This window comes from Crinia signifera, chromosome 7 (genome assembly GCF_055691185.1).
Source record: "Crinia signifera chromosome 7, ASM5569118v1, whole genome shotgun sequence".
NCBI lineage: Eukaryota > Metazoa > Chordata > Amphibia > Anura > Myobatrachidae > Crinia > Crinia signifera.
Window position 1 is genome coordinate 194,228,061 of NC_139223.1, and position 23,456 is coordinate 194,251,516.

A 23,456-nucleotide genomic window follows, 5' to 3' on the forward strand; every position below is an offset into this window, starting at 1 on the left:
TTATATCTCACATCCGGAACTCCGGTTATATTGCACGCCTTGTTTCTGCTACCTATGATCTACTACTGTTAGGTAACTACTGTACCTCTACAAATCCAAGGTCTGTTGGAAATAATACTTATACAGGTTACATGCTTACATCTCCCACCCCCATACATCATGCACACATTCGCTCCACAATAAATAACAACCCCAGCATTACTTTTGCCCCTTTATTCCTCACATTCAATCTGTCTCATGCATCTACAAAAAACAAAAATGTGTCCGTACCTTACACAAGACACTGCAAATTCTCTAATCCATGCTCTCATTACATAATGCATTGATTATTGCAATAGCCTTACTGGTCTTCCTAAGAAAAGACTCTCACCCCTACAATCCATTTTGAATGCAGCTGCGAGGCTGATCTTCCCGGCTAGACGTTCATCGTCTGCTGATCCGCTCTGTCAGCCACCCCATTGGTTGCCTGTATATTAGCACATTCAATATAAAATACTTCTACTTACATACAAAGCCATCACTCTAACTACACCGACTTATCAATATATCTCTTTGCTTATCTCAAAATATATCCCCACCCGACATCTCCAATCTGCACAAGATCTACGTCTCTCATACACACTCATTACTCGCAGGATTTTTGACGGGCACCTTCCACCATATGCCCTTCCACGCACACTAAGACTCTCCTCTAGCCTCCAAACTTTCAAGCGTTCCCTCTTCAGGCAAGTTTATCATATTCCGGAACCCCCACACAACCTCCAGTAGCATTTATATCTAACTGCATCCCATCGGGACTGTCTAGTAATCTGGTGGGACTGCCGTGCTATGGAATCCTATCCTCATGTATCCCTCCTATTATCCCTATAGATTGTAAGCTTGCGAGCAGGGCCCTCCTACCTCCATGTCGGTTTGTTACTACCCAGTTAGTTTTATCACTGTTGTTTCCAATTGTAAAGCGCTACGGAATATGCTGCCGCTATATAAGAAACTGTCAATAAACAAATAAAACGTGTTGTGGACAGCCATCTGGTGGCTCTTTTTCTAGTGGCTCATGGCTCTGGAAGTTCTCTGGCAAAGTTTACAGATAGTTTTTACATGCACAGAAGACAGCAGAGATTCCGGGTGTGTAGCCTGTGTACTATACACCCACTGCACAAATGACAGATACTGTACTGCTGACCTGCTATTCACTTATGCTGCTGTAACATAAACAGGTAACAGAACTTGCATACAATTTCTGGGACACAGTCCCATTTGTACATGGGGCAGCTGGTAAGGCACATTCTTTTTATCACAGAGCATTTGCTAGAATGAAAAATCTTTAAACAATTCATGGCAACAGGTTCATTGTTGTGCTGAAGGTGGATTATGTGCTAAAACAAAGAAAAATCACCCAGCGAGCCAGGAGGGCAAAGACAAGATGGAGAGGAGACGTCTCTAACTGCTGAGTGTTACTGATATCTCCATCAACAGTTATATCACCCAGTCCAAAAATAAAACAGAGGGAGGTGTACGAAGCACAATAAACTCAACAACCTTGAAAGGAGTTTAGTGAATCTAGGGAAAAGATATTACGTGAGGACTATAATCCCGTCCTGAAGTGCTGGAGACGCACTGCCAGACTGTGATTCAGTACAATAGCGGACCAACTGGACATTGGTCAATTGAACTATCAGGAGATGGATAAAAGAGATAGGGTGAAATGCAATAGGATGAGAGATTGAGAAAGTGAGAGATTTGGTAAGAAATCTCCAGGTTTTTTTTTTTTTTAAAGCAGCAATCATTTACACTGTAAAATCAAACCGTTTTTTGCCGTGTAAATGATTGCCGCTTTAAAATAACTGGAGATTTCTTACCAAATCTCTCACTTTGTGAATCTCTCATCCTATTAACATTTCACCCTTATTGTTAGCAGGATTGTGGCACCTGATGTGAATTTAATTTGGAAGTAGTAGTCTCTACCACCTTCGTGACAACCCAAGTCTTCCAGGGGTTAAAGGGCTATCTGTTAAATTGCATAAACTTTCAATTTTATAGAAAACAAAATGCTTGGTGGCGCTAAAGAATACATATACAAGTGGAATATATTATAAACTATTTATTAACCCTTTGAGTCGCAAGTAAATTTGTCAAAATAGATGTTAAAAAAATTGCCAAATAAACATTTTTATTCATCCTAATGACCTGTAATGTTTACTTTATATAAGGAATATCATTTTTTTTTACACATTTTTTTAATTTGGATTTATATAACAAATGTGCGCGACACTGGTATTTTTAGAGGATATTTTGCGCATCTCTCACAGAGATGTTGGCAGTCAAAGGGTTAAACAGATAACAAATTATTAACCCCTAGTGGTATCATAAATCGTATAAATAAATATTTAAACAATTGATACAAACGGTCATGTGCAACTACAATGGATGTCCGCAACATAAGTCAAGCAGTAGTGGGAATGATTGAGAAAACTGTTGTTTATTAAACAATTGTCCGCTTTTTCCTATGGAGCGATTAGCAAAGTGGGATTTGGCAATTTAAGGATACATGTATAAATTGATGTTACCGATATTTTAAACTGTTAATAACATGAATAAGTCTCATCAAGCAGGGTCACAAGTACGCTGACGGCTTTGCCCTTAATCCCGTATGGGCAAAAAAGCGGACGCCCGGTCTTGTACAGAAGATGCCGCTAATGCCGTTCGAGACTATGGCTGCGCTGTGAAGTGCAGAGAGAGCATGTGCCACAGTTCGCTGGATGGGTGGGAGCTGCAGTGCGAGCCCCGGCCATATCCGTCAGTAGCAGAGCAGAAGAGCACGGTGCAGGTCCGACTTGCTGCTGCAAACAGTGGCTATGTAAAGGTCACGCGCGCCGGTCAGTGGAGCTGATAGGGCTCAGGGACCCTTTGTGCAGGAATTGAATTGAGATGAACCGGGATCACAATTACCACTGGTATGGGGGAGGGGGCTTGGTCCCAAGAAGTTTCTTCTGTGGCTGGTCTCTCTCTTAGGGCCAGATGTATCAAGCTTCAAAAAGTGATAAAATGGAGAGTGATAAACAATCAGCCAATCAGCTCTTAACCATACCTCCCAACTTCTGTGTTGGGGAAATAGGGACACTTGCGCGGCGAAAAGGGGGCGGGCATATGCAAATGAGGGTGCAGTTTATGCTAATTAGCTGTGGCCTCATTTTCATACTAGAATAGACGCTGTGCGCATGCGCACAGCGTCTATTCTATTAGATTGGGGGGTCTCCCAACTGCCACCCCCCAGCGGGACAATGCCTGCCGCGGGTGGGACAGGATCCGAAAATTGGGACTGTCCCGCTGTAATCGTGACAGTTGGGAGGTATGCTTAACTGCCATGTCACAGACTGGGTATGAAAAATGACAGGTAGGAGCTGATTGGCTGTTTTTTTATCACTCTCTATTTTACCACTTTTGAAGCTTTGTGCATCTGGCCCTTAATGCGTTTCACCGTGCACAAGGCAGCTTTAGCAAAAGGATCAGTCTGTGGTAAAAAGCAAGTGCAATCACTGTTCCCAGTTCATTATTAATGCCTCATCTTAAAATTAAAAAAAAAAACAATTATGCTGAGCATCCATAACTGCATTTATCCCTCTTCTCTGCAGGGTCATGGCAACCACACACGGGCCAATCCTGTGACTCTGGCAGTGTCAGAGAGCCAGCGTCCAATCTGGGCACAAGCCACAACCACTGGGAACTGATAATGAGGCTACAGATACCGCAACTGCTCAGAACGCGGATATATATCGTACAGGAAGAGAGCAGTCAGGAGATAATAGCACAGCCTGTATAGACAATACAACCAGGCTAAAAAGAAGTTTCGTTTGTGGCTTTTGTGGATGCTGGCCGACCCATAACTCCAGGTGTGCGTGACTTACCTGTGACAATACAGTAATTCGGTGGTTCAAGTACAGCTCCATAAAACTGGATGATGTTTCTGTGACTGAGCACACTCAGTATTTCTGCCTGTAAATGGAAAAGAAGATTTACATACTCAGAATATTTGTCGACTCGTCAGAATTAAGCAAATAACGAGTTTCAGAACACCTGTATATGAGCAACAGAAAATACAATGGGGCAAACTTACTAAGATTGAAGTTGGGATGTTGCCCATCCTACCTAACCAATCAGATTATACTTCTTATTTATTTAGCAAATTCTATAAGATAATTGATAGAATCTGATTGGTTGCTATGGGCAACTTCCCATCGCCAATAGAACTCCCGTCTCAGACAATTTACCCCAATGTGAGCCAATTCAAATCTTTGCTTTATTCTACAGTTATCCCACTGTTACGCCATTAAAGATGCAATGGAATACAGTATACCCATATTGAAATCTACATATGTGAACCAAAGAGACAAAATACATTTGGGTCAATCCTATTTGGAGGCTGGAATCACCCCGACTGTGCACAAAAGTGTTTGGTGTCCTATTGGGGCGGTCAAGCACTTTTGTGCCTATCTGGTTCGCCACAATGACTTCCACCCGCAAGATCATTGATTGACCCCAGAGATTAGAGTCATGTTACAGTAGCTCCACATCCCATTAATGACAAATGAAGCTCCTCCCTAATCTTTACTTAGGAAAACGTATATCCCTGACGGGATCTCGTATAGGTCAAATGCTGTTACTGTGACACCATTGGCACTGCCTGGTGTATGAATCCACAATCTACACTGTGCATTTCTGCACAGTAAGTCGGCAAAGCAGTCACTCACCTCTGCCTGTGTAGTCAGATAGGCACCTCCCACCTGTCACTCATCTCTGCCTGTGTAGTTAGAGTAGCCCCTCCCACCCTACAAAGCAACCCACTCCTTAGGTGGTTCCGGTTGATACATATACAGTGTCTCTAGATAGACAGTCAAAAGGTCTACCCCAAAAGGTTGACATGCAATAGGTCGACATGGTCAAAGTGTCAACATGAAAAACGTAGACACGTGCTTGTTTTTACTTCACCACCAATGTCGGCAATTAGGGAGAGTATTACATTGCGGGGAGCGTAGCGAGGCACCAAGCCCACAGCATGGCAAGCGCAGCGTCCCATGCAAGGGTACGTGTGGAACTAATTGGGGGCCCATGCTACTGAACCAGATCCATAGATAAGTATAAACACTCCAGTTATTTTATGGAAATGATTCACCTCTATTACATGTTATTATATACACTGTAGGTCAAAAAGCTGTAATAGATGAGCATACTGTATAGCTACGGATATATGTTGTACATTAATGGCAGTTTGCTTGGTCTTTAAAGCTAAACGTCTTAAAGATTCCAATTCTTGACACGTATAGTTACCCCCTGTTATACTGTGACACGGTACTAATGGGACATCACACGTATAGACCTCACATGAGATGGAAACATCATCTTCACTACAGGAAGGTTTATCTAGAACATACTTTTCCTACATTACAGTAAAGCAAACAAAGCACCTCTTATATACATATTTAACAAAGATCGTACTCCAACTAGATGCATTAATAGATAAGAGCCGCATTAAGCTGTAGCAGTAACTCATCCCAGTCAGCACAATGGCTTCTATATAATAAATGTAAGGAGCTAGAACATTAAACAGTGTAGACTAAACAGTCCCGAGAAAGAGCTAATTTCTCATAACAATGGTATATAATATATTGCTGCAAGTGTACAATATATAACCCAGCGCTAGTCTTTGTTTTCCACTGAATTTATGGGATTCTGAAACAAATAGGGGGAATCCAGTTACACAAAAAAAAAAAAAAAAATCGGGAACGAAAAACGGGTTTTTTTTATTAATGATTTTTTTTTCGACAATTGGTTTTTGTCTTTTACATTTTTCAAATTAATGAGTGTAAAAAAAAACACAAAGGAGACTAAGGGGGGTACGCAATCTGGGATCACGGCTGTCTATCCTCGCCGACAGCCGTGATCCTGGCCCATTTGCGGTCATATCGACTGCAAAACGACAGACGGGATTCAATGTCCCGCCTGCCGATGGGCGCAAAGGGGGCGCGGCCGTGATAACGGCCGTGGATTGTCGATCTGCGGCCTGGAACACGACAATCCACGGCCGTTATCAGCAGAACGGGCCAGACAGCTTCTGAAGTCGGGGCCGTTCTGCTGTGATCCCGCATCAATGCTGACGTTAAAGACACCATTGAATAGGGAGCCGCCGCTATTCCCCACGTCGGTAATAGCGCCGGCACATTGCACACCCCACCTTAGTGTAGTAGGGTGTGAGAATCAGAAGTGAAAGAGATTTTGGGAGCGTTTTCTGATTTTTTTCAAAGTGGCAATTAATTACATGGCAAAATCAACCTGGTGTAAATGACTGCCGCTTTGAAAAAAAAAAGGGTTAGAGAAAAACGATAAAGGCAGAGGAGTTGTTAAAAATATTTTGAGTATCATCTTACAAACTAATCTGATTGAGTAAATATGGATATTTTGGGGTGTAAAACACGTGTTGCATTTTTCTCTTAAGTAATATTGGCCTAAGGGTACTGTGGTGTGTGGCATAAAGTGTCAGGGGCATTGTGGTGTGTGGCATAATGTGTAAGGGGCATTTTTTGGTTATTAAGCATATTTTTTCCCAAAATTTTTTACTAGGTCTTTAGGAGGGTTTTTTTGTGTCAAGTAGCTCATGTCCGATTAAGGTTGGAGACCACTGCCTTAGAGTATTTGGGCTATGGTATAAAAACTTAGAAATGAGCAGTTATGACTTCCAGAGAGGAGGCATCACGGCAGGTTAGGATCCTATAAGAGGCTTCTGTATTCTGGAGTGAAGATTCCATGACTGCATTGGCTGGTTCACAGGAAGCTATGAAACTGCGATCCAGGGAAAATCATACTGCCTTATATAAATACCGGAGAACCGTCAGCCTGTCCTGGCTATCATATGTTGCATGCTAATGTAGAATTGTATGGTCTGCAAAAGTTTGGAAGAGAATTACACACATAAAGATTCCTCCCTGTTGTTTTGTGGCTTCTGAAGCTTCCACGGAGATTCAGCCAGAAACGGGAGCCGGGAGAATAATGTAACAAGCAAGTGCTACGTTACACGTACATTAGCAACTTTGTGTGTGCATTTTCCATATAGAATTGAATCAAACCCCAGGTGTCAGATGCTTCACACAAGCTTTTAGACACACTTCTAAAATGCAGCGAATCCCGGGGTGGTGGAACTGTTCCGTGACCTCGCTCTTACTATAGTTTATGTAGTTAGAAAAACCATTTTCCTTTGATTGCAATCGTTCAAAACAGCAAAGTTACTTTTCTGATTTATGTCAGATCTTTACTTTGTCTTTGATGTCACTGAAGAGGAAAAAATGAGCGCTGCTAAAACCTTAGTTCACACAACTACTTTAACATTTGTTTTCAGGATCACACTTATGTTCTTCAAAGCCAGATATTGTCTCTTCTTATTATGATTTTGCGCTTTTATTACAGGCGGAACGTATTGAAAACTCCGGTGGATAATTATTTTACTTATTGCCTACAATGCACTTGAACACAAAGGCGCAAAACAGTCATGGGGTTTTTAAAGGCACAAACATGAGATAATAATGCTTGGAACGGAAGGTTGGGATCTGCGTAAATTATCGGAACCATACAGGATGGATATCTATTTACAAGGGCTTCTAACCTGCGTACCGGACAATGGAGGCATTTAGGGCAATATTCAATTGTTGCCGGATCCATTTTGCCGGAATGGATCCGGAATCCATCCGGATGTCGGATTTGGCCGATGATTGACACTCACCTACCCGGCGCTCGGACCGGGTGAGCGAGGCAGCGGGAGACGACGGAGGACGGCGGGAGACGGTGAGAACTGGAGAGGGAGCCTGGATGGAGCCAGGTGAGCTGCTCTCACCCGGCTCGGCAGCGGCTATGTACAGGAGGGTGCGGGCGGCGGCATGAGGGTGCGGCGGATAGGAGGATGGCGCCGTTTAAGCTGCTGCTGCTCACCTGGCGCCGTCCTCCCTGCCTCAATCTGGCATCTTGTTATGCCGGATTGAGAATGACGGAAACACAGCAGTTTTGGCTGTGTTTCCGTCAAAAGCAGGTGAATTAGCGGCTCTTCCGTCAATCCACCTGCTTTTCGGCATGTCGAAACATTTCGACATGCCGAAAAAAAAGAAGCTAAGATTGAATAGATCAGAACCCCTTCCGATGTATTCATGTCGAAAACTTCCGTCTTTTAGGCAAAACGGCAGTTTCGACACTGATTGAATTTACCTATGTTAGTCATAATTATTTTAATAATTTAATAATTAGTCAATTATTTATGGAAGAATCTAATCAAAGGATATGACTTACATTTGTTTTCATTGGCACCTGGGGGGGGGGGGGGGGGCGCGAATCAGACCTGATCGATCAGGTCTGAATTCCATACCGAGGTCGACTGTGGGGCTTTGCGCATGTGCAAGGCTCCATAGCGAACACCTTCGGCCCGGAGCGTTCGCAACAGGATGGGTAGGAAGGGGGCAGCCATGAGGCGGATGCAGGGGACAACCCAGCTTTTTATCGGCGTGTCCACAAAAACAGAAGGTGCGCCCATGGAAACACCGCGTGCGCACTTGCAGGTGTGCCCATGCTTCCGGGTAGGTGACTGGCATCACATCGGTGGATAGCGGTTATCTGGAAAGTAAGTATAGACTTACTTTTCAGAGCGAAGGCTAGAGAATTCATTCAATGGTGAGCAGTTACAATGGCAAACCACCGCCAATGGTAGTCCGTCCCCGCAGATGACAGACTTTACTGCGGGTTGCATCGCACATATGGAAATGTAAAAGCTCATGGCACAAAGGGCCTGTTTTAGTGTGAGCTGTAGATTACAGAGAACCAGCACAGGGCAAGGCCATCCCGCACTTCAGATCCCACCACGCGACGTGCTCCACCAAAATTTGTGGGCACATTGCTAAAGTGTAAGCATTTTTGCTACACAGTGAAGTGCTCGCACATCGCCGGCTGCGCAGCCTAGCTTCCAAGCCAGACACAGGGCAGCCATGCTTTGGGTCAAAGTGGCTGCGAGCAGCCGTAGCCCTCCTCCCAACACCTCAGTTGCCTGGACTGCTCCTGCATTGCCATCCTCCATTGTGACATCACCTCCCTCGACCATCCCTGACACTGCAATATCAGCATATAGGTATGATTTATACAGCCCGTCTATAAAATGACAGGTAGAAGGTGATTGGTGCAACGTCTCCACTTTATCTGGCTCTGAGGTTTGATACAGTTCCCCCAGAAGCACTTATTGTCAGGCTGGGAGATTGCCTATATGGTTTTTCATTATCTTAATTCAACTTATATTTGGATTTTACCTATGTATAATAGATATATAATGGATACAGAAATTACAGTATCAGCAACTTACATATCACTATTTCATGTCAGAATAGGCTCTTTTTTTGCAGTTTAAGGGCCTGATTCAGACCTCGTCACTAGACTGCGTATGTTCGCAGCCTAGCAAATGCCCCGGCCCCCCACGCACCACACAAATCCCCTCTATAACATGCAAGGGGATGTGTTTGCTGCCACATTGAACACATCCCCCCCTCCCCAAGAAGGCATCGTCGCGCTTGCTCCATAGGGGACTGCTACCGCCCCACTGCCCTCCCTTCCATTAGCAAACGGCTGGGCGAAGGTGAAATTCGCCGAAGCTGTTCACCCCTGGAGATTGCGCATATTCGAGGATGCGCAAACCCTGAGCATGGGGGACAGGGACGAATTCAGACCCAAACGAACGGGCCTGAATCACCCCTAAATACAGTACTGGGGACAAATCATTATATGCCCGATAAAGAAATGGAGATGTACGGCTTAATTCTGACGTACATCGTACATTCTGCTGCTGTTCAGGTTTTATGACACTAGAGTGTAAGCTCTCTGTCCTATTACTTCACATCCAGTATGTATTCCGCTCATTGCTTCCTTTCCTGATCCCATCTTTTATGTATGATTTTCCCCACTGTCCAGTCCGGTTTAATCCCAGTGAGGCCTTTACTTATGAACGCTAATAATAGTAATAATAGGTATATTTATCAAACATTAAATTAGTTATTTTATACCCTTACGATTGAATTAATTGCATTCAGTCTGCAATGGTAAATGCTTATTTGTAACCATGCGACTTCTTAAGCACAGGATGGTTCCGTGTAGTGTGCGGAGATATGAAGCGCTCCAGGTGGGATGTGTTTGATGCTGAACATAAAGGCCAACAGCTGCCATTTCCTTCCATTCCAAAAATAAGAATGGATGAAGAGACTTCACGCGTTCTGTACAAGCGAACAATCTGATGTTACATCAACAACAGCTACAATCAAACTATAAAAGCCAGAAGAAGGCAGACACTCCATTATTGATAAATAATAAAATTAAGCAAATAAGTTTTAAAAAAAATATATAAAATGAAAAGGCCTCATGTCTAGCGAGCGGCTGATTAAATCAATTCACAACAAAAAAGGAAAGGTTTCTAAGACTAGCACCGGACAGCTCAGGATGCTGCCAATAATTCAAAAAAAATTTGTGAAAGTGTCTTTCAGCGGATTGTACCCCGTATTAGTGGGTTTTCCTTATTCGTTGTCAGACACTGGGGTATATTCAATGATTTTTGTGAGCTCCGACAGCGAGCAGTGCTGACCTCACTGTCACAGTTCGCACGGTCAGTATTCAACTGACTAGCCCCCTTCAAACGCCGTTTCCACCTCTTTGGGTTTTCAGCGACGCGGAAACGGCGTGTGCAGCCGCCAAAACAGCGAGGCTCGCAGTTAAATGCAGTGGGCTTCCTGCTTCGCTGTTTTGGGGAATCCGTTTCCCCCGGCACATTTAATATGGTGAGCGTCCGGCTCGGGGGGTCGCTTGTTTTCGGCGATCCCCGTCGTTTAACCCCCTCGCTGGCCGCATTGAATACTGCCCACTGACTGTGCCTGTATTGTATTGTATGGCTATTGTACCATTGTTTTCTGTTATTCTCTAAATGTCTCTCTTGCTCTGAATAAAAATTAAATAAAAAAAAAGTGTATTTCAAAGTGTTTTAGTCATTTCCCTGTATAATGTATGTACAGCTCACAGTGAAAGTACATTACAGACGCTCTCATTTTGTCGGGCTCTTAACTAGTTATCTTATAAACTACACTAACACTCTAATTCAGAAATTCTCAATCTACAGTACAGTATGAAGACTTTTTCAAGACAATTCATTAAAGTGTACAGTAAAACATTACATTAGTTATTTTTTTATATTATTACTCATTAATTATACAGGATTGTGTTTTAGTTGAGTTTACAATGTATTTTACTGTATTTTTTTTATTTGAATAGTACAACATCTGGCAGTTAACTGGAATATATTTAACTGGAGCGAGTACAATATCAAATTAAGGGGCAGGTTTAACAAGTGATATTCTTGTTATCATTTATTGTGAATGTTTAATGGTGCTCCAACCAATCAGCTTCTCTCATTTCTCAAACACATAGCAGTTAGGAGCTGATTGGCTGAAGCACCATTCAACATATGTAATGCGTGAAAACAGGAATATCACTCATTGTTAAATCTGCCCATAACTTTTGATGTCAATAACTGTTGCCGGTGTGATTTTAGAGCGATGGCACTTTGGGAACTTCCAGTATTCATAACAGCTTCTTGCACCCCTATAATGTTTGTCACAACAAAAAATGACACATTCGGGACATCCGGTAACTGGGAACACATACAGTAGGGCGAAATGTAATAGGGTGCGATTTTATCGCATGTCCCGAAATCGCACCATATCGCACATTTAAAAATTCAACTATATAATGAGATGCGAATTTGCAGCAAAAAAGTGCGATAATGTGCAATTTTTAGTCATGAAAATGTGCGATTTTTAGTCCTGAAAATGGGCGAAATTTGAAGAAATGTGTGATTTTGTGTTAAAAAATAGAAAAAAAATGGCGTAAGGTCCCCCCTCCTGTGCATAACCAGCCCTGGGCTCATTGAGCCGGACTTGGTTCCAAAAATACAGGGGGGGAAATGTAGGGGTCCCCCGTATTTATGAAACCAGCCACCTACTCTTGGACCTGTCCTGCTTCCAAAAATACGGGGGACAAAAAATCTGGGGGTCCCCGCACCGGGCTCCAACAGCCTGCGGTGTCATGCCACAGCCAGGGGACACTTTTTACATAAGGTCCCCCGGCCGTACCATGAGTACCACGGCTGGTCAGCCTTGGACGGGGTACCTGGGCGAGTGGGGATCTCCCCCAATTTAGTGTGTGTGTGTGTGCATGCGGGGGAGGCCTGCTGGCACTTGTAGTTCACCTGTATAAAGAAATGTTTGGTATGGATGTTTTAACCCTATCAGACCAGCGTCCACAGCCCATGGAGGCTGGTGACAGCCCCAGGCTTCAGCCCTGGACAGGTGAAGCCTGGGGGGGGGAACCCTTTATTGGGGGGGCCCTACTCCCCCAGGTACCCCGTCCAAGGCTGACCAGCCACAGTGCTCATGGTACGGCCGGGGTACCTTATGTATAAAGTTTCCCCCTGCTGTGGCATGACACCGCAGGCTGTTGGAGCCTGGTACTGGTTCCAAAATATGGGGGACCCCCAGATTTATTTGTCCCCCGTATTTTTGGAAGCAGGACCAGTCCAAGAGTCTGGGGCTAGTTTCAGAAATACAGGGGACCCCTACACTTTTTGTCCCCTGTATTTTTGGAACCAGGTCCGGCTCAATGAGCGGGGCTGGTTATGCTCAGGAGGGGGGACCCCACTCCATTTTTACATTTTAACTTTTACACATTTTTAAAGACAGAACCATGCACAGATCTCAATGATCTGTGCGTGGTTCTGTCAATCGCCTGTCAGAACCAAGTCTATTTTTTTGGCGATTTTTGGTAACGTTTACCAAAAATTGCACCCTATTACAATTGCGAGTTGTATACTTTATAATGGGAAAACATCTGCATGTGAATTGAAGTGTGACTAAAAATCGCCATTTTTAAAATGTGCGAATTCACGGCAAAAAGTGCAATTTTTTTACCGAAAATTGCACCCTATTACATGTGCGATTTTTGGAAAATGTGCGATTTCTGTCGTTTTTGGCGATTTAATCCCAAAAGTCACAAATTGATTATTCTGTACATCACAAAGGAATATGATACATTTTAAAAGGGCCTCTAGGAAACTATATAACTAAGGGAAACCAAAAGTAGTGATAACTTCCAGTCTTGGCGCCACAGGTTTATTTTATTGTTTGGGTTTTGAAAAGTTTAATTTCAGCAGCTTTTAGCCATGCGACTCAGACTTATATGCAATGAGAGCCACCTCATGTACCATCCAGAACCCACTTCATGTCCCCTTTATGTGCCATCTGCACTACATGCCTCTATATTCTAGAACCATCTCATGTTCCTTATATGTATCACCCTCAATCATATGACCCTTTATATCCGGGAGTAATCCCTGATAGGTGCAACCCTAGAGGGATTACACAACACTTCTCCTTGTTGTTGTATCACTCCACTTCTTCCACTGCCTAACTCTCAGTCTGTGGCTTCTTAATGCCTATACTGCCTTCATCACATCCTAAGACTGCACCTTACAATGACAACGACATACAGGATTTGTACAAAAAGTAAGGAGACCTATTTTATCTGACACAACTGTATGTAGCTGCAGGCATGCTCCAGGGGGGTTTAATGGAGGGGGAACTCAGCTTCAACACGCACTGAGCGTCAGTCACCTACGGGCTTCCGTGCGGTTCATAACGTGGTTTTAGTGGACCTCTGTCCCTAGGCTCGGTTGGAGCCTAAAAATGCAGCGTTCCAATCGAACAGCGCTACGCCATTAATTGGCTATGGAGATGTTAGCCATGATCCAGAAAGTGTATTGTCGCCAATTGGAAGCTGCATCATGACAATGCACCAAACCACACCTCCTTTTTAGTCAACTTCTACCTGGCCCGGAACAGCATCGCAACGCCTCCCCAGCCCCCATACAGTCCCGATCTGGCCCCAGCTGACTTTTTCTTATTCCCCCCCGACTGAAGACAGCCCTCAAATGACACAGGACTATACCAGAGGTCAAATCGTCTTTGACGCGCTGCTTGAAGGACGTTCTGGAAAAGGACTTCCAGGGCACCTTCCAAGCGTGGACAACTCGCTGGCAGATGTGTGTCGAAGCATCAGGGTCTTATTTTGAAGAATTAAAAAAATGTTTGTAGTAAAATCTTCAATTAATATTTTTTCCCGAATTTGGTCTCATTACTTTTTATACAAATCCTGTACTACAATTAGACCATTAAACTAATCGGTTAATACAATTTGTGGCTTACAAAGCACAGGCTAAGCCACATACATAGGGGAGAGACATAAAAGATAAAATGAAAGGAATTCACCAGATATAGCTACCATGTTCTCTTATACAGCCAATTGGAGCTTCAAAGGGAATTTGGCTACTTCCTGTGCAGCACTCATGGTCAGTAAAAATATTTTTGAAGTTTAGGTGTAAAAACCTTTTAAAATTATATAGTGTTTGCATTTCTGCTACAAAAGTGTCTGGTTGTATACAAGAATTTCTGCTGGTCCACAATGAAGGTAACAAATCGTACAGAATGAAAAGATTGATGTAAGGTTGCATGAGGAGAACAGTAAGGCTACAGCACACACTAGACACCTAGAGGCACCATCTATACAGTGAACTATATTGGAGGTGCCACTGGTCAAATGACCAACACCAACGGGACGGGGGGATGTGTCACGGCAGCCCGCCGCGGGTCACGGCAGGGCCGCTACTCACCTGTCCGTGCCCGGCGGCGGCTCTCCGTGGGGCTGGTGCGGCGGTCAGGAGGCTGGAGGCGGCAATCGGGTCCCGGCGCAGTGAGAGGCGGCCAGCGGGAGCAGTGAGCTGGTTTGGGCTAGACGGGAGGCCGGCGCCGCCATCTTGGTTAAGGGCAAATGCCCAAACTTGCCTGAAACACCCATTTCCTTCCCCTGACTCTCTGCAGCCAATGGCAGCCGTCCTCTCCTCATAAGAGGGATCTGTCAAGGCAGCTCTGAGTCAGTGCAAAGTGTCAGTTAAGCTGTGCACATCCTGGCTCTATTCCTGTTACCTTTTTGATCCTGCTCTTCAGTTCCAGCTATCCTGCTCCTGTAGTGCTGTGGTCTGCCTACTGCTAATTCCAGCCGGAAGGTTCCTGATTGGTCTACTGCCCTAGTCTCCCACATCTGCCATACCATCGCCAACCAGGGGCCCCGTGATCAGTGGCCCTATTCCCTCGGCATCCTTCCTGTGGCTTTTATTCTTCAGTTCTTCATTTATTTCATTATTTCGCATTCCCCTGCTAAAGACTTTCACAAGAAGTATTGTGATAGCCAAATTCCTGTACAGACTCTCAAAGACATTATTTGGGACAAGTTTATTTTCTTTGTAAATGCAGAGGTCTCTTATTAAACCCGCACGTTTTCAACCTACCCTCTCTGGCTCAGCAGTTGTTCCTGATAGTCACACGAGTTCATCCAATCCTCAGATCGTGACAGTTTGCACTGACCCAATGGACTCGGGTGGTGCTTCGGGATTAACCGCTGAATTCATGCAAGGACTTCTCAATCGTCTGGAACAAGTGGAATCCTCACAGCGGCAAATGGCTCAGTGTTTGCAAGAAATGGTTCAGCGCCAACAGGCCCCTCCTGCCACCTCTTCTGCCTCCCCTGTAACAGTCTCCACAGAGGGCACAAGTACAACCCCAGCCAGTCCTGCTTCAACTGTTCCTAGTCATCTCCATCTACCCATTCCAAATAAATTTGATGGATCACCCAAAGCCTGCCGGGGGTTCCTTAACCAATGTGAGGTTCACTTCACTCTCCAGCCTTCGAACTTCCCCACAGCGAAAGCCCGGGTGGCATACATTGTGTCTCTGCTCACAGGACCAGCCCTTGATTGGGTCTCTCCCTTATGGGAACGCTCCGATCCATTATTGTCCGACTACTCGTCCTTCATTTCAACTTTTCGTCGGATCTTTGACGAACCAGGAAGGGTCTCGTCTGCAGCTACTGAGATTCTCCGGATCCGGCAAGGAGGAAGACCAGTGAGCCAGTATGTCATACAATTTCAAACATTGGCCTCTGAGTTGAGATGGAATGACGAGGCACTCCTGTCGGCCTTCTGGAACGGGCTTTCTGGTCGTATGAAAGCCGATTTGGCCACACGAGATATGCCTACCACTTTAGACGATCTCATCTCGCTGTGTAACAAAGTCGACATCCGATATCAAGAACGTCAGATCGAGCGTAGCAAGAACGACCGACCCAGACCTCGTCCATTTGTTAGTCCAGCTCCGTCCACTCCAGTCTCCATGCCACTTGAGGAACCCATGCAAATTAATCGGTTCCACTTAACCTCTGAAGAACGTTCCCGACGCAAGAGGGAGAACTTGTGCATGTACTGTGGAGCATCCACTCATCTGATCTCATCCTGTCCCCGGCGTCCGGGAAACGCCTCTTCCTAATCGGCGAAGGAGAGGCCAGATTGGGAATCTTATTAACTTCTCCTACTCCTCTTGAATCCACTCTACCAGTTACCTTAAACCTGCCTTCAAGTTCAGCCAAGATCAAAGCGTTACTGGACTCTGGAGCCGCTGGTAACTTTATCAGTAATGAGCTCATTCTTCAGCTCTCTATCCCAATTCAAGCTCTGGAGCAACCCATGTACCTAATCGCAGTTGACGGCAGCCGGATTCCGAGTGGTCACATAATTCATCAAACCTGCCCTCTGGGATTACAAATCGGAGCTCTACATAAAGGAGAAGATCCAGTTTCTCGTTATTCCCAAATCCTCTCATCAGCTGGTTCTCAGTTTGCCATGGTTGACCCAACACAATCCACACATCAACTGGTCGTCCATGGAGGTTGAAGCCTGGGGCACTTCGTGTTTCTCCTCTTGTCTTCCTCAAGTGACACCTCTTCGACAAACAACTCCTGAGGGTCCGTCTTCTCTTCCAGCTCAATATTCAATGTTTGCCGACGTCTTCAGTAAAGGTGGAGCCGATTCACTTCCCCCTCATCGTGAATGGGACTGCCCCATTGAACTGATCCCCAGGAAGATTCCTCCTCGGGGCCGCACATACCCATTGTCCATTCCTGAGACTGAGGCCATGTCGGAATATATTCAGAAGAATCTTCAGAAAGGGTTCATCCGACCCTCTTCTTCAGCAGCTGGAGCGGGTTTTTTCTTCGTAAAAAAAAAAGACGGCTCTCTTCGTCCATGCATAGACTATCGGGGTCTCAACGACATAACAATTAAGAACAGATACCCCCTTCCGTTAATAACTGAACTGTTTGACAAGGTCAAAGGCGCCTCCATCTTCTCGAAACTCGATCTGCGGGGCGCTTACAACCTGATCCGCATCCGTTCCGGGGATGAGTGGAAGACAGCCTTCAACACTCGTGATGGACATTACGAATATCTTGTGATGCCTTTCGGTCTTTGCAACGCACCCGCTGTCTTCCAGCAATTTGTCAACGATATCTTCAGAGATCTTCTTTACAAATCCGTGGTGGTCTATCTGGACGACATCTTGATCTTCTCTTCCGACCTACAAACCCATCGATCCATCCTGAAGGAAGTACTCTCTAGATTACGTCAGAACCACCTATTCTGTAAGCTCGAGAAGTGCGTCTTCGAGGTAACATCCATTCCCTTCCTTGGACACATTCTTTCCGGCACCGGTTTAGAGATGGATCCAGCAAAATTAAAAGCCATCCAAGACTGGACCGCTCCCACAACTTTGAAAGGCATCCAAAGGTTCCTCGGATTTACCAACTACTATAGACGTTTTATTCATAACTTCTCAACATTGGCAGCTCCCTTGACTGCTCTAACTCGCAAGGGCGCAAATCCCGCTCAGTGGCCTTCAGAAGCTACGTCCGCCTTCATTCAACTCAAGCAAGCGTTCCTCACTGCTCCTATCCTGCTACAACCAGACATGGACAAGCCCTTTTTCCTGGAGGTTGATGCATCTTCGGAGGGGGTCGGAGCTATTTTATCTCAGAAAGGGGACGATCAAATGTTTCACCCTTGTGCATATTTCTCCAAAAAATTCTTGCCTGCTGAAAAGAATTACCCCATTGGGGAACAAGAACTATTGGCCATAAAATTAGCCCTAGAGGAGTGGCGCTATCTGCTAGAGGGGGCACGTCATAAAATCACCGTCTACTCGGACCATAAAAATCTTTCTTTCCTTAGGAATGTACAATGTTTGTCCTCCAGGCAAGCTCACTGGTCTACCTTCTTTGAGCGCTTCGACTTCCAGATTCTCTTTCGGCCTGGTGCTCAAAATTGCAAGGCAGATGCGCTGTCCCGATCATTCGACTCTTCTATGGAGGAACATCCCAAATCTCAACCCATTCTCCACCCGTTAGTCTTTTGCTCACACAAATCCAATTCCCATGCCTCCACCGGGGAAAACCTATGTACCTGAAGAACTGCGCAGCAAAATTCTAAGTTGGGCTCATGTCTCACGATTTGCAGGTCACCCTGGGATCCAAAAGACTTTAAGTTTTCTCCAGCGCTCCTATTGGTGGCCAACCATGCGCAAAGACATCATCAATTTCATTTCTTCATGTGTCGAATGTGCTCAACACAAAATGTCCCATCAAGCTCCAGCCGGTGTTTTAAAACCCCTGCCAATACCAAATCAACCTTGGTCCCACATATCCATGGACTTCATTACAGATCTTCCACCTTCCGAAGGCCATTCAGTAATCTGGGTAATTGTAGATCGTTTCTCTAAGATGGCTCATTTCGTCCCACTCAAGTCTTTACCTTCTGCTCCAGTCCTGGCAAAGTTATTCATATCCACCATCTTCAAGCTGCATGGTCTACCTACAGAAATTATCTCGGATCGTGGAGTACAATTTGTGGCCAAGTTCTGGCGATCCTTATGCTCCTCCCTGCAGATCAAACTCAAGTTTTCTACTGCATACCACCCTCAAACCAACGGCCAAACAGAACGAGTGAATCAAGACCTTGAGAGTTTCCTCCGCCTGTATTTGTCTTCCTCCCAGGATGATTGGGTGGACCTACTGCCTTGGGCAGAATTCGCCCACAACAACTCCTACCATTCTTCCTCCGGTACGACCCCATTCTTCACTGTGTACGGTCAACATCCTCGTGCACCAGAATTCCCCAGTCTACCAGTTTTCGATTTACCAGCGGTGGATTCCTCATTACGCTGATTTTCTAAGATCTGGTCAAATGTTCACTACGCACTCCAAAAAGCCTCAATTCGCTATAAAAAAGCAGCAGATAAGAGAAGGTGAGCGGTTCCGCCAACGAAGATTGGGGATCGGGTCTGGTTGTCCACTAGAAATATCCGGCTTCGTTTGCCTTCCATGAAGTTTGCCCCTCGTTACATCGGACCATTCCCCATTATTCAGGTCATCAATCCTGCCGCCTACAGATTGAAACTTCCTGCTTCCATGAAAATTTCCAATTCTTTCCATATCTCCCTTCTGAAACCGTTAAAATTAAGTCCCTTCCAGCCTAAGCCTCCAAGAGTTCCCGCTATCCAAACTGAAAAACAAGCCGAATTTGAGGTCAAACGGATTCTAAATTGTCGCCAACGAAATTCCTGCGTGCAATTCTTGGTGGAATGGACAGGCTACGGCCCAGAAGAGAATTTGTGGGTCGAGGCATCTGATTTGCATGCTCCCAAACTGGTGCGACAGTTCTTCCATCGGAATCCCGACAAGAGACCAGGAAGCTCAGAGGGTGTCCAAAAAGGGGGGGTACTGTCACGGCAGCCCGCCACGGGTCACGGCAGGGCCGCTACTCACCTGTCTGTGCCCGGCGGCGGCTCTCCGTGGGGCTGGTGCGGCGGTCAGGAGGCTGGAGGCGGCAATCGGGTCCCGGCGCAGTGAGAGGCGGCCAGCGGGAGCAGTGAGCTGGTTTGGGCTAGACGGGAGGCCGGCGCCGCCATCTTGGTTAAGGGCAAATGCCCAAACTTGCCTGAAACGCCCATTTCCTTCCCCTGACTCTCTGCAGCCAATGGCAGCCGACCTCTCATCATAAGAGGGATCTGTCAAGGCAGCTCTGAGTCAGTGCAAAGTGTCAGTTAAGCTGTGCACATCCTGGCTCTATTCCTGTTACCTTTTTGATCCTGCTCTTCAGTTCCAGCTATCCTGCTCCTGTAGTGCTGTGGTCTGCCTACTGCTAATTCCAGCCGGAAGGTTCCTGATTGGTCTACTGCCCTAGTCTCCCACATCTGCCATACCATCGCCAACCAGGGGCCCCGTGATCAGTGGCCCTATTCCCTCGGCATCCTTCCTGTGGCTTTTATTCTTCAGTTCTTCATTTATTTCATTATTTCGCAGTGACCTGCTAAAGACTTTCACAAGAAGTATTGTGATAGCCAAATTCCTGTACAGACTCTCAAAGACATTATTTGGGACAAGTTTATTTTCTTTGTAAATGCAGAGGTCTCTTATTAAACCCGCACGTTTTCAACCTACCCTCTCTGGCTCAGCAGTTGTTCCTGATAGTCACACGAGTTCATCCAATCCTCAGATCGTGACAGGATGATTAATGCTGCACATGACGATCATCGTTAATGGTATCATGAGCGATATTTCTTCATTCTCGCCTAGTGTATATGAGGCGATATTTAATTTACTTATCAACCCATAGCTGAAAATACAGGACTAAATCGACCCTTTACTATTCAATTTGCAGCCGTTTCCAGATACATGTTCTACTATCTAAATAAAAACATAAAACTGCATCCATAAAAAAATATTTAAAACTGTATAAAAATGGGCACAATTTCACTGAAAATCGGTGAGTCGTGACTATTTTGCTGATCCACCTGTTTTTCAATCGTGTTACAGTTTTTAAAGACTCGAAATTCATTAAAATAGGTCAAATCTAAATTCAACCTAAAGAATTTGAAGAAGCTAGTTGAAAAGCACAGACTTAATTTAATATCCCATAATGGAGAACAGAAACAACATTACAGTAGGTGGCTACTCTTAGGGTACAAAATATTACTAGAGAAAGTGAAATGAGGTCAATGTTAACCTTGGTATCCAATTATTTGCTGCAAACATCAGTTGTTTTAAATTAGTTCCCAGGAGTCCATCTGTCACTATTATTGGTGCTGGATGGACAATTCTAATAAGGTTGTTCCTGCATAATATAAAAGTTATAATTATTTACCCAATATTTTGCTGTGACCCATAATTCTATTGACAAACCGAACAACAAAAAGAGGTGTTTCCATATTTAAAAAAATAATAATTATGGGGAGCTATAAAAAGAATCTTGGTAATTACCATTTTCTTTGGTTTGTTTCTAAAGGCTGCTATTAAAGATGAATAATTCCACACAGTGTCCATAGAGTTACGTAGTTATCATGGCAACCACAGTCACATGGCTCACAATGTAGTGAGCAGTGGCGATTTAGAAAGATTCAGATTCAGAAGATATCGCCCCCTGGAACATTATTTTTCACAGTAGATATGGCACAGAAAAAAGATTAATAGAACCGCCAAACAATAACATACTTTACTAAGAGACAAAAACAAATAAAAAGGTACTTATATGTTAGTTGGGCGCCCGTTACATAGTTTGCGTAGTGGTGTATTGAGAATACCAATACACCACTATGCTGGCTACATAAATTATGTAATTTACGCAGATTACATAAATTACGCAACTGGAGCCCTGATACGTAAGCGAGCGCAGCGAGCCCAGTGAGGGGACACAGATATGCATACGCTCGCCACGCTCCGGGCTCGGTGGCTCGCTGCACTTTCTAAAATTAACTCCACGCCCACGTGGACACTGGGGGTATGACGTGGATAGTGGGCATAGTGGGTGTGTGTGTGTGTGTGTGTGTGTAGTGTGTGTGTGTGATTATACTTATCATCCAGCTGTCCCGCCGCCTCCGGGACTCGGATCCCCGCATTGCGGCCGCCATGAGAGTTGCAGCTTACTACGCTATTAGTGCAGTGCCGCTGGGGGAGCAGGGAAACCATGTGATTCTCCCCCAGTGGCTGCCGGCATCTCCCCCCTCCGCTGCCATTACGACGCCAGCCCCCGCCGTGCAGGACATTACAACACACCGCCGATGACAACCGCTCACACCGCCATCGACGACCGCCCTGTAAGTAACAGCAGGGCGGCCGCCATCTCCCCCTCTGCATCTACCCTCCACCCGCCCGCACCTATTAGCCGGGCGCCTTGCAATGGCTACGCTGCCAACGTAGCCAAAGCTACGTTGGCAGCGTAGTGTAGTCAGGCGCACGGCTAACACATAGGTACCAATAAAAAAAAGAATAATACCTGTACATCAGCTATAGCTGTGTGCTTTCGTGTATTCCCAAAAACCTTGTAAAAATGTCTCAAACAGAATTTCATTTGGAAATCTAAAAAAAATGGAGTCGCTGTGAATGCCAAAATATTAATAACATGGTGTAACGCAAATGTTCTATATAAATGTTAATTAACTAATAAAATAAATGGGTGGGATGTATTAAAGTCTAGTAACGGATACAGATCCAGAGGAAGAATATGAAGCCTACATTCCAGTACAGTGCCAGACGAGGACAGTATTATGAGCCCATTACAGTTACCGCCAAAATCACCCTTTATACACAAATCTATATTCTGGGTGAAATGTGATAGGATGAGAGATTCCGAAAGTGAGAGATTTGGTAAGAAATCTCATGGTGTTTTTTAAAGCGGCAATCATTTACACATCAAAATCCCACTGGTTTTGCCGTGTAAATGATTGCCGCTTTAAAAAAAACCCTGGAGATTTCTTACCAAATCTCTCACTTTCTGATTCTCTCATCCTATTACATGTTCACCCTCTGTTTTGTTTTACCAATACATTGCTAAACTGTCAATTGTGTGAGATAAAGTCAACCTAGGAACCAGCAATAGCAAAAAAAAAAAAAAAGAGTTGTTAAAACAATGTCATTTTTCTGTCTTTAATTTCAGCTTTTTGTCGCGCCTTGAGTCTTGGTGGAGAAAGTGCGCTATATCAAATAAAACTTACTTCATTACTTTATTCTGTATGGAGCTGCATTGTAATGTGGCTACTACACCACTTGCAATGTGGGCACTACAATGAAGACACTGAAAAGTTGGGAGGTATACAGTAGAGTAGTCAATTGTATTTTAGGATTATTCTTCCTTGGACATTAGATAACTAGAAACATTAAAAACAGTAGTAGCTCTGTAGGAGGCCTTTCCACGAACGGGTTATGCTGAACACAAAAGGAATATGGCAGTCAAGTGATCTAAACAGTGCCTCAGTTGGAAGGGACAGGACAACAGGTAGAGAGCAGATTATCCTGATGTTCACAGCGCACAGAGTATGGAACTGGCCACGTGCTCAGATTGTGCACAGAACTATGTATGTACTGTATGGGAACTGCAGGCCCTCCAACATTACCCCTTCCCCCACCGCATT

At 44.8% G+C, this 23,456-nt stretch overlaps 1 protein-coding gene across 2 annotated transcripts in view; it reads right to left on the minus strand.

The window, feature by feature from the left end:
* The window catches only part of MAP3K20 (mitogen-activated protein kinase kinase kinase 20), a 216,017-nt gene that overhangs the window by 105,232 nt on the left and 87,329 nt on the right, over positions 1-23,456 (minus strand). For both annotated transcript variants that reach the window (XM_083154790.1, XM_083154791.1), the window contains exon 3: positions 3,906-3,993. In XM_083154790.1, the coding sequence (XP_083010916.1) occupies positions 3,906-3,993 (88 nt within the window). The remainder of the gene's footprint in view (positions 1-3,905; positions 3,994-23,456) is intronic.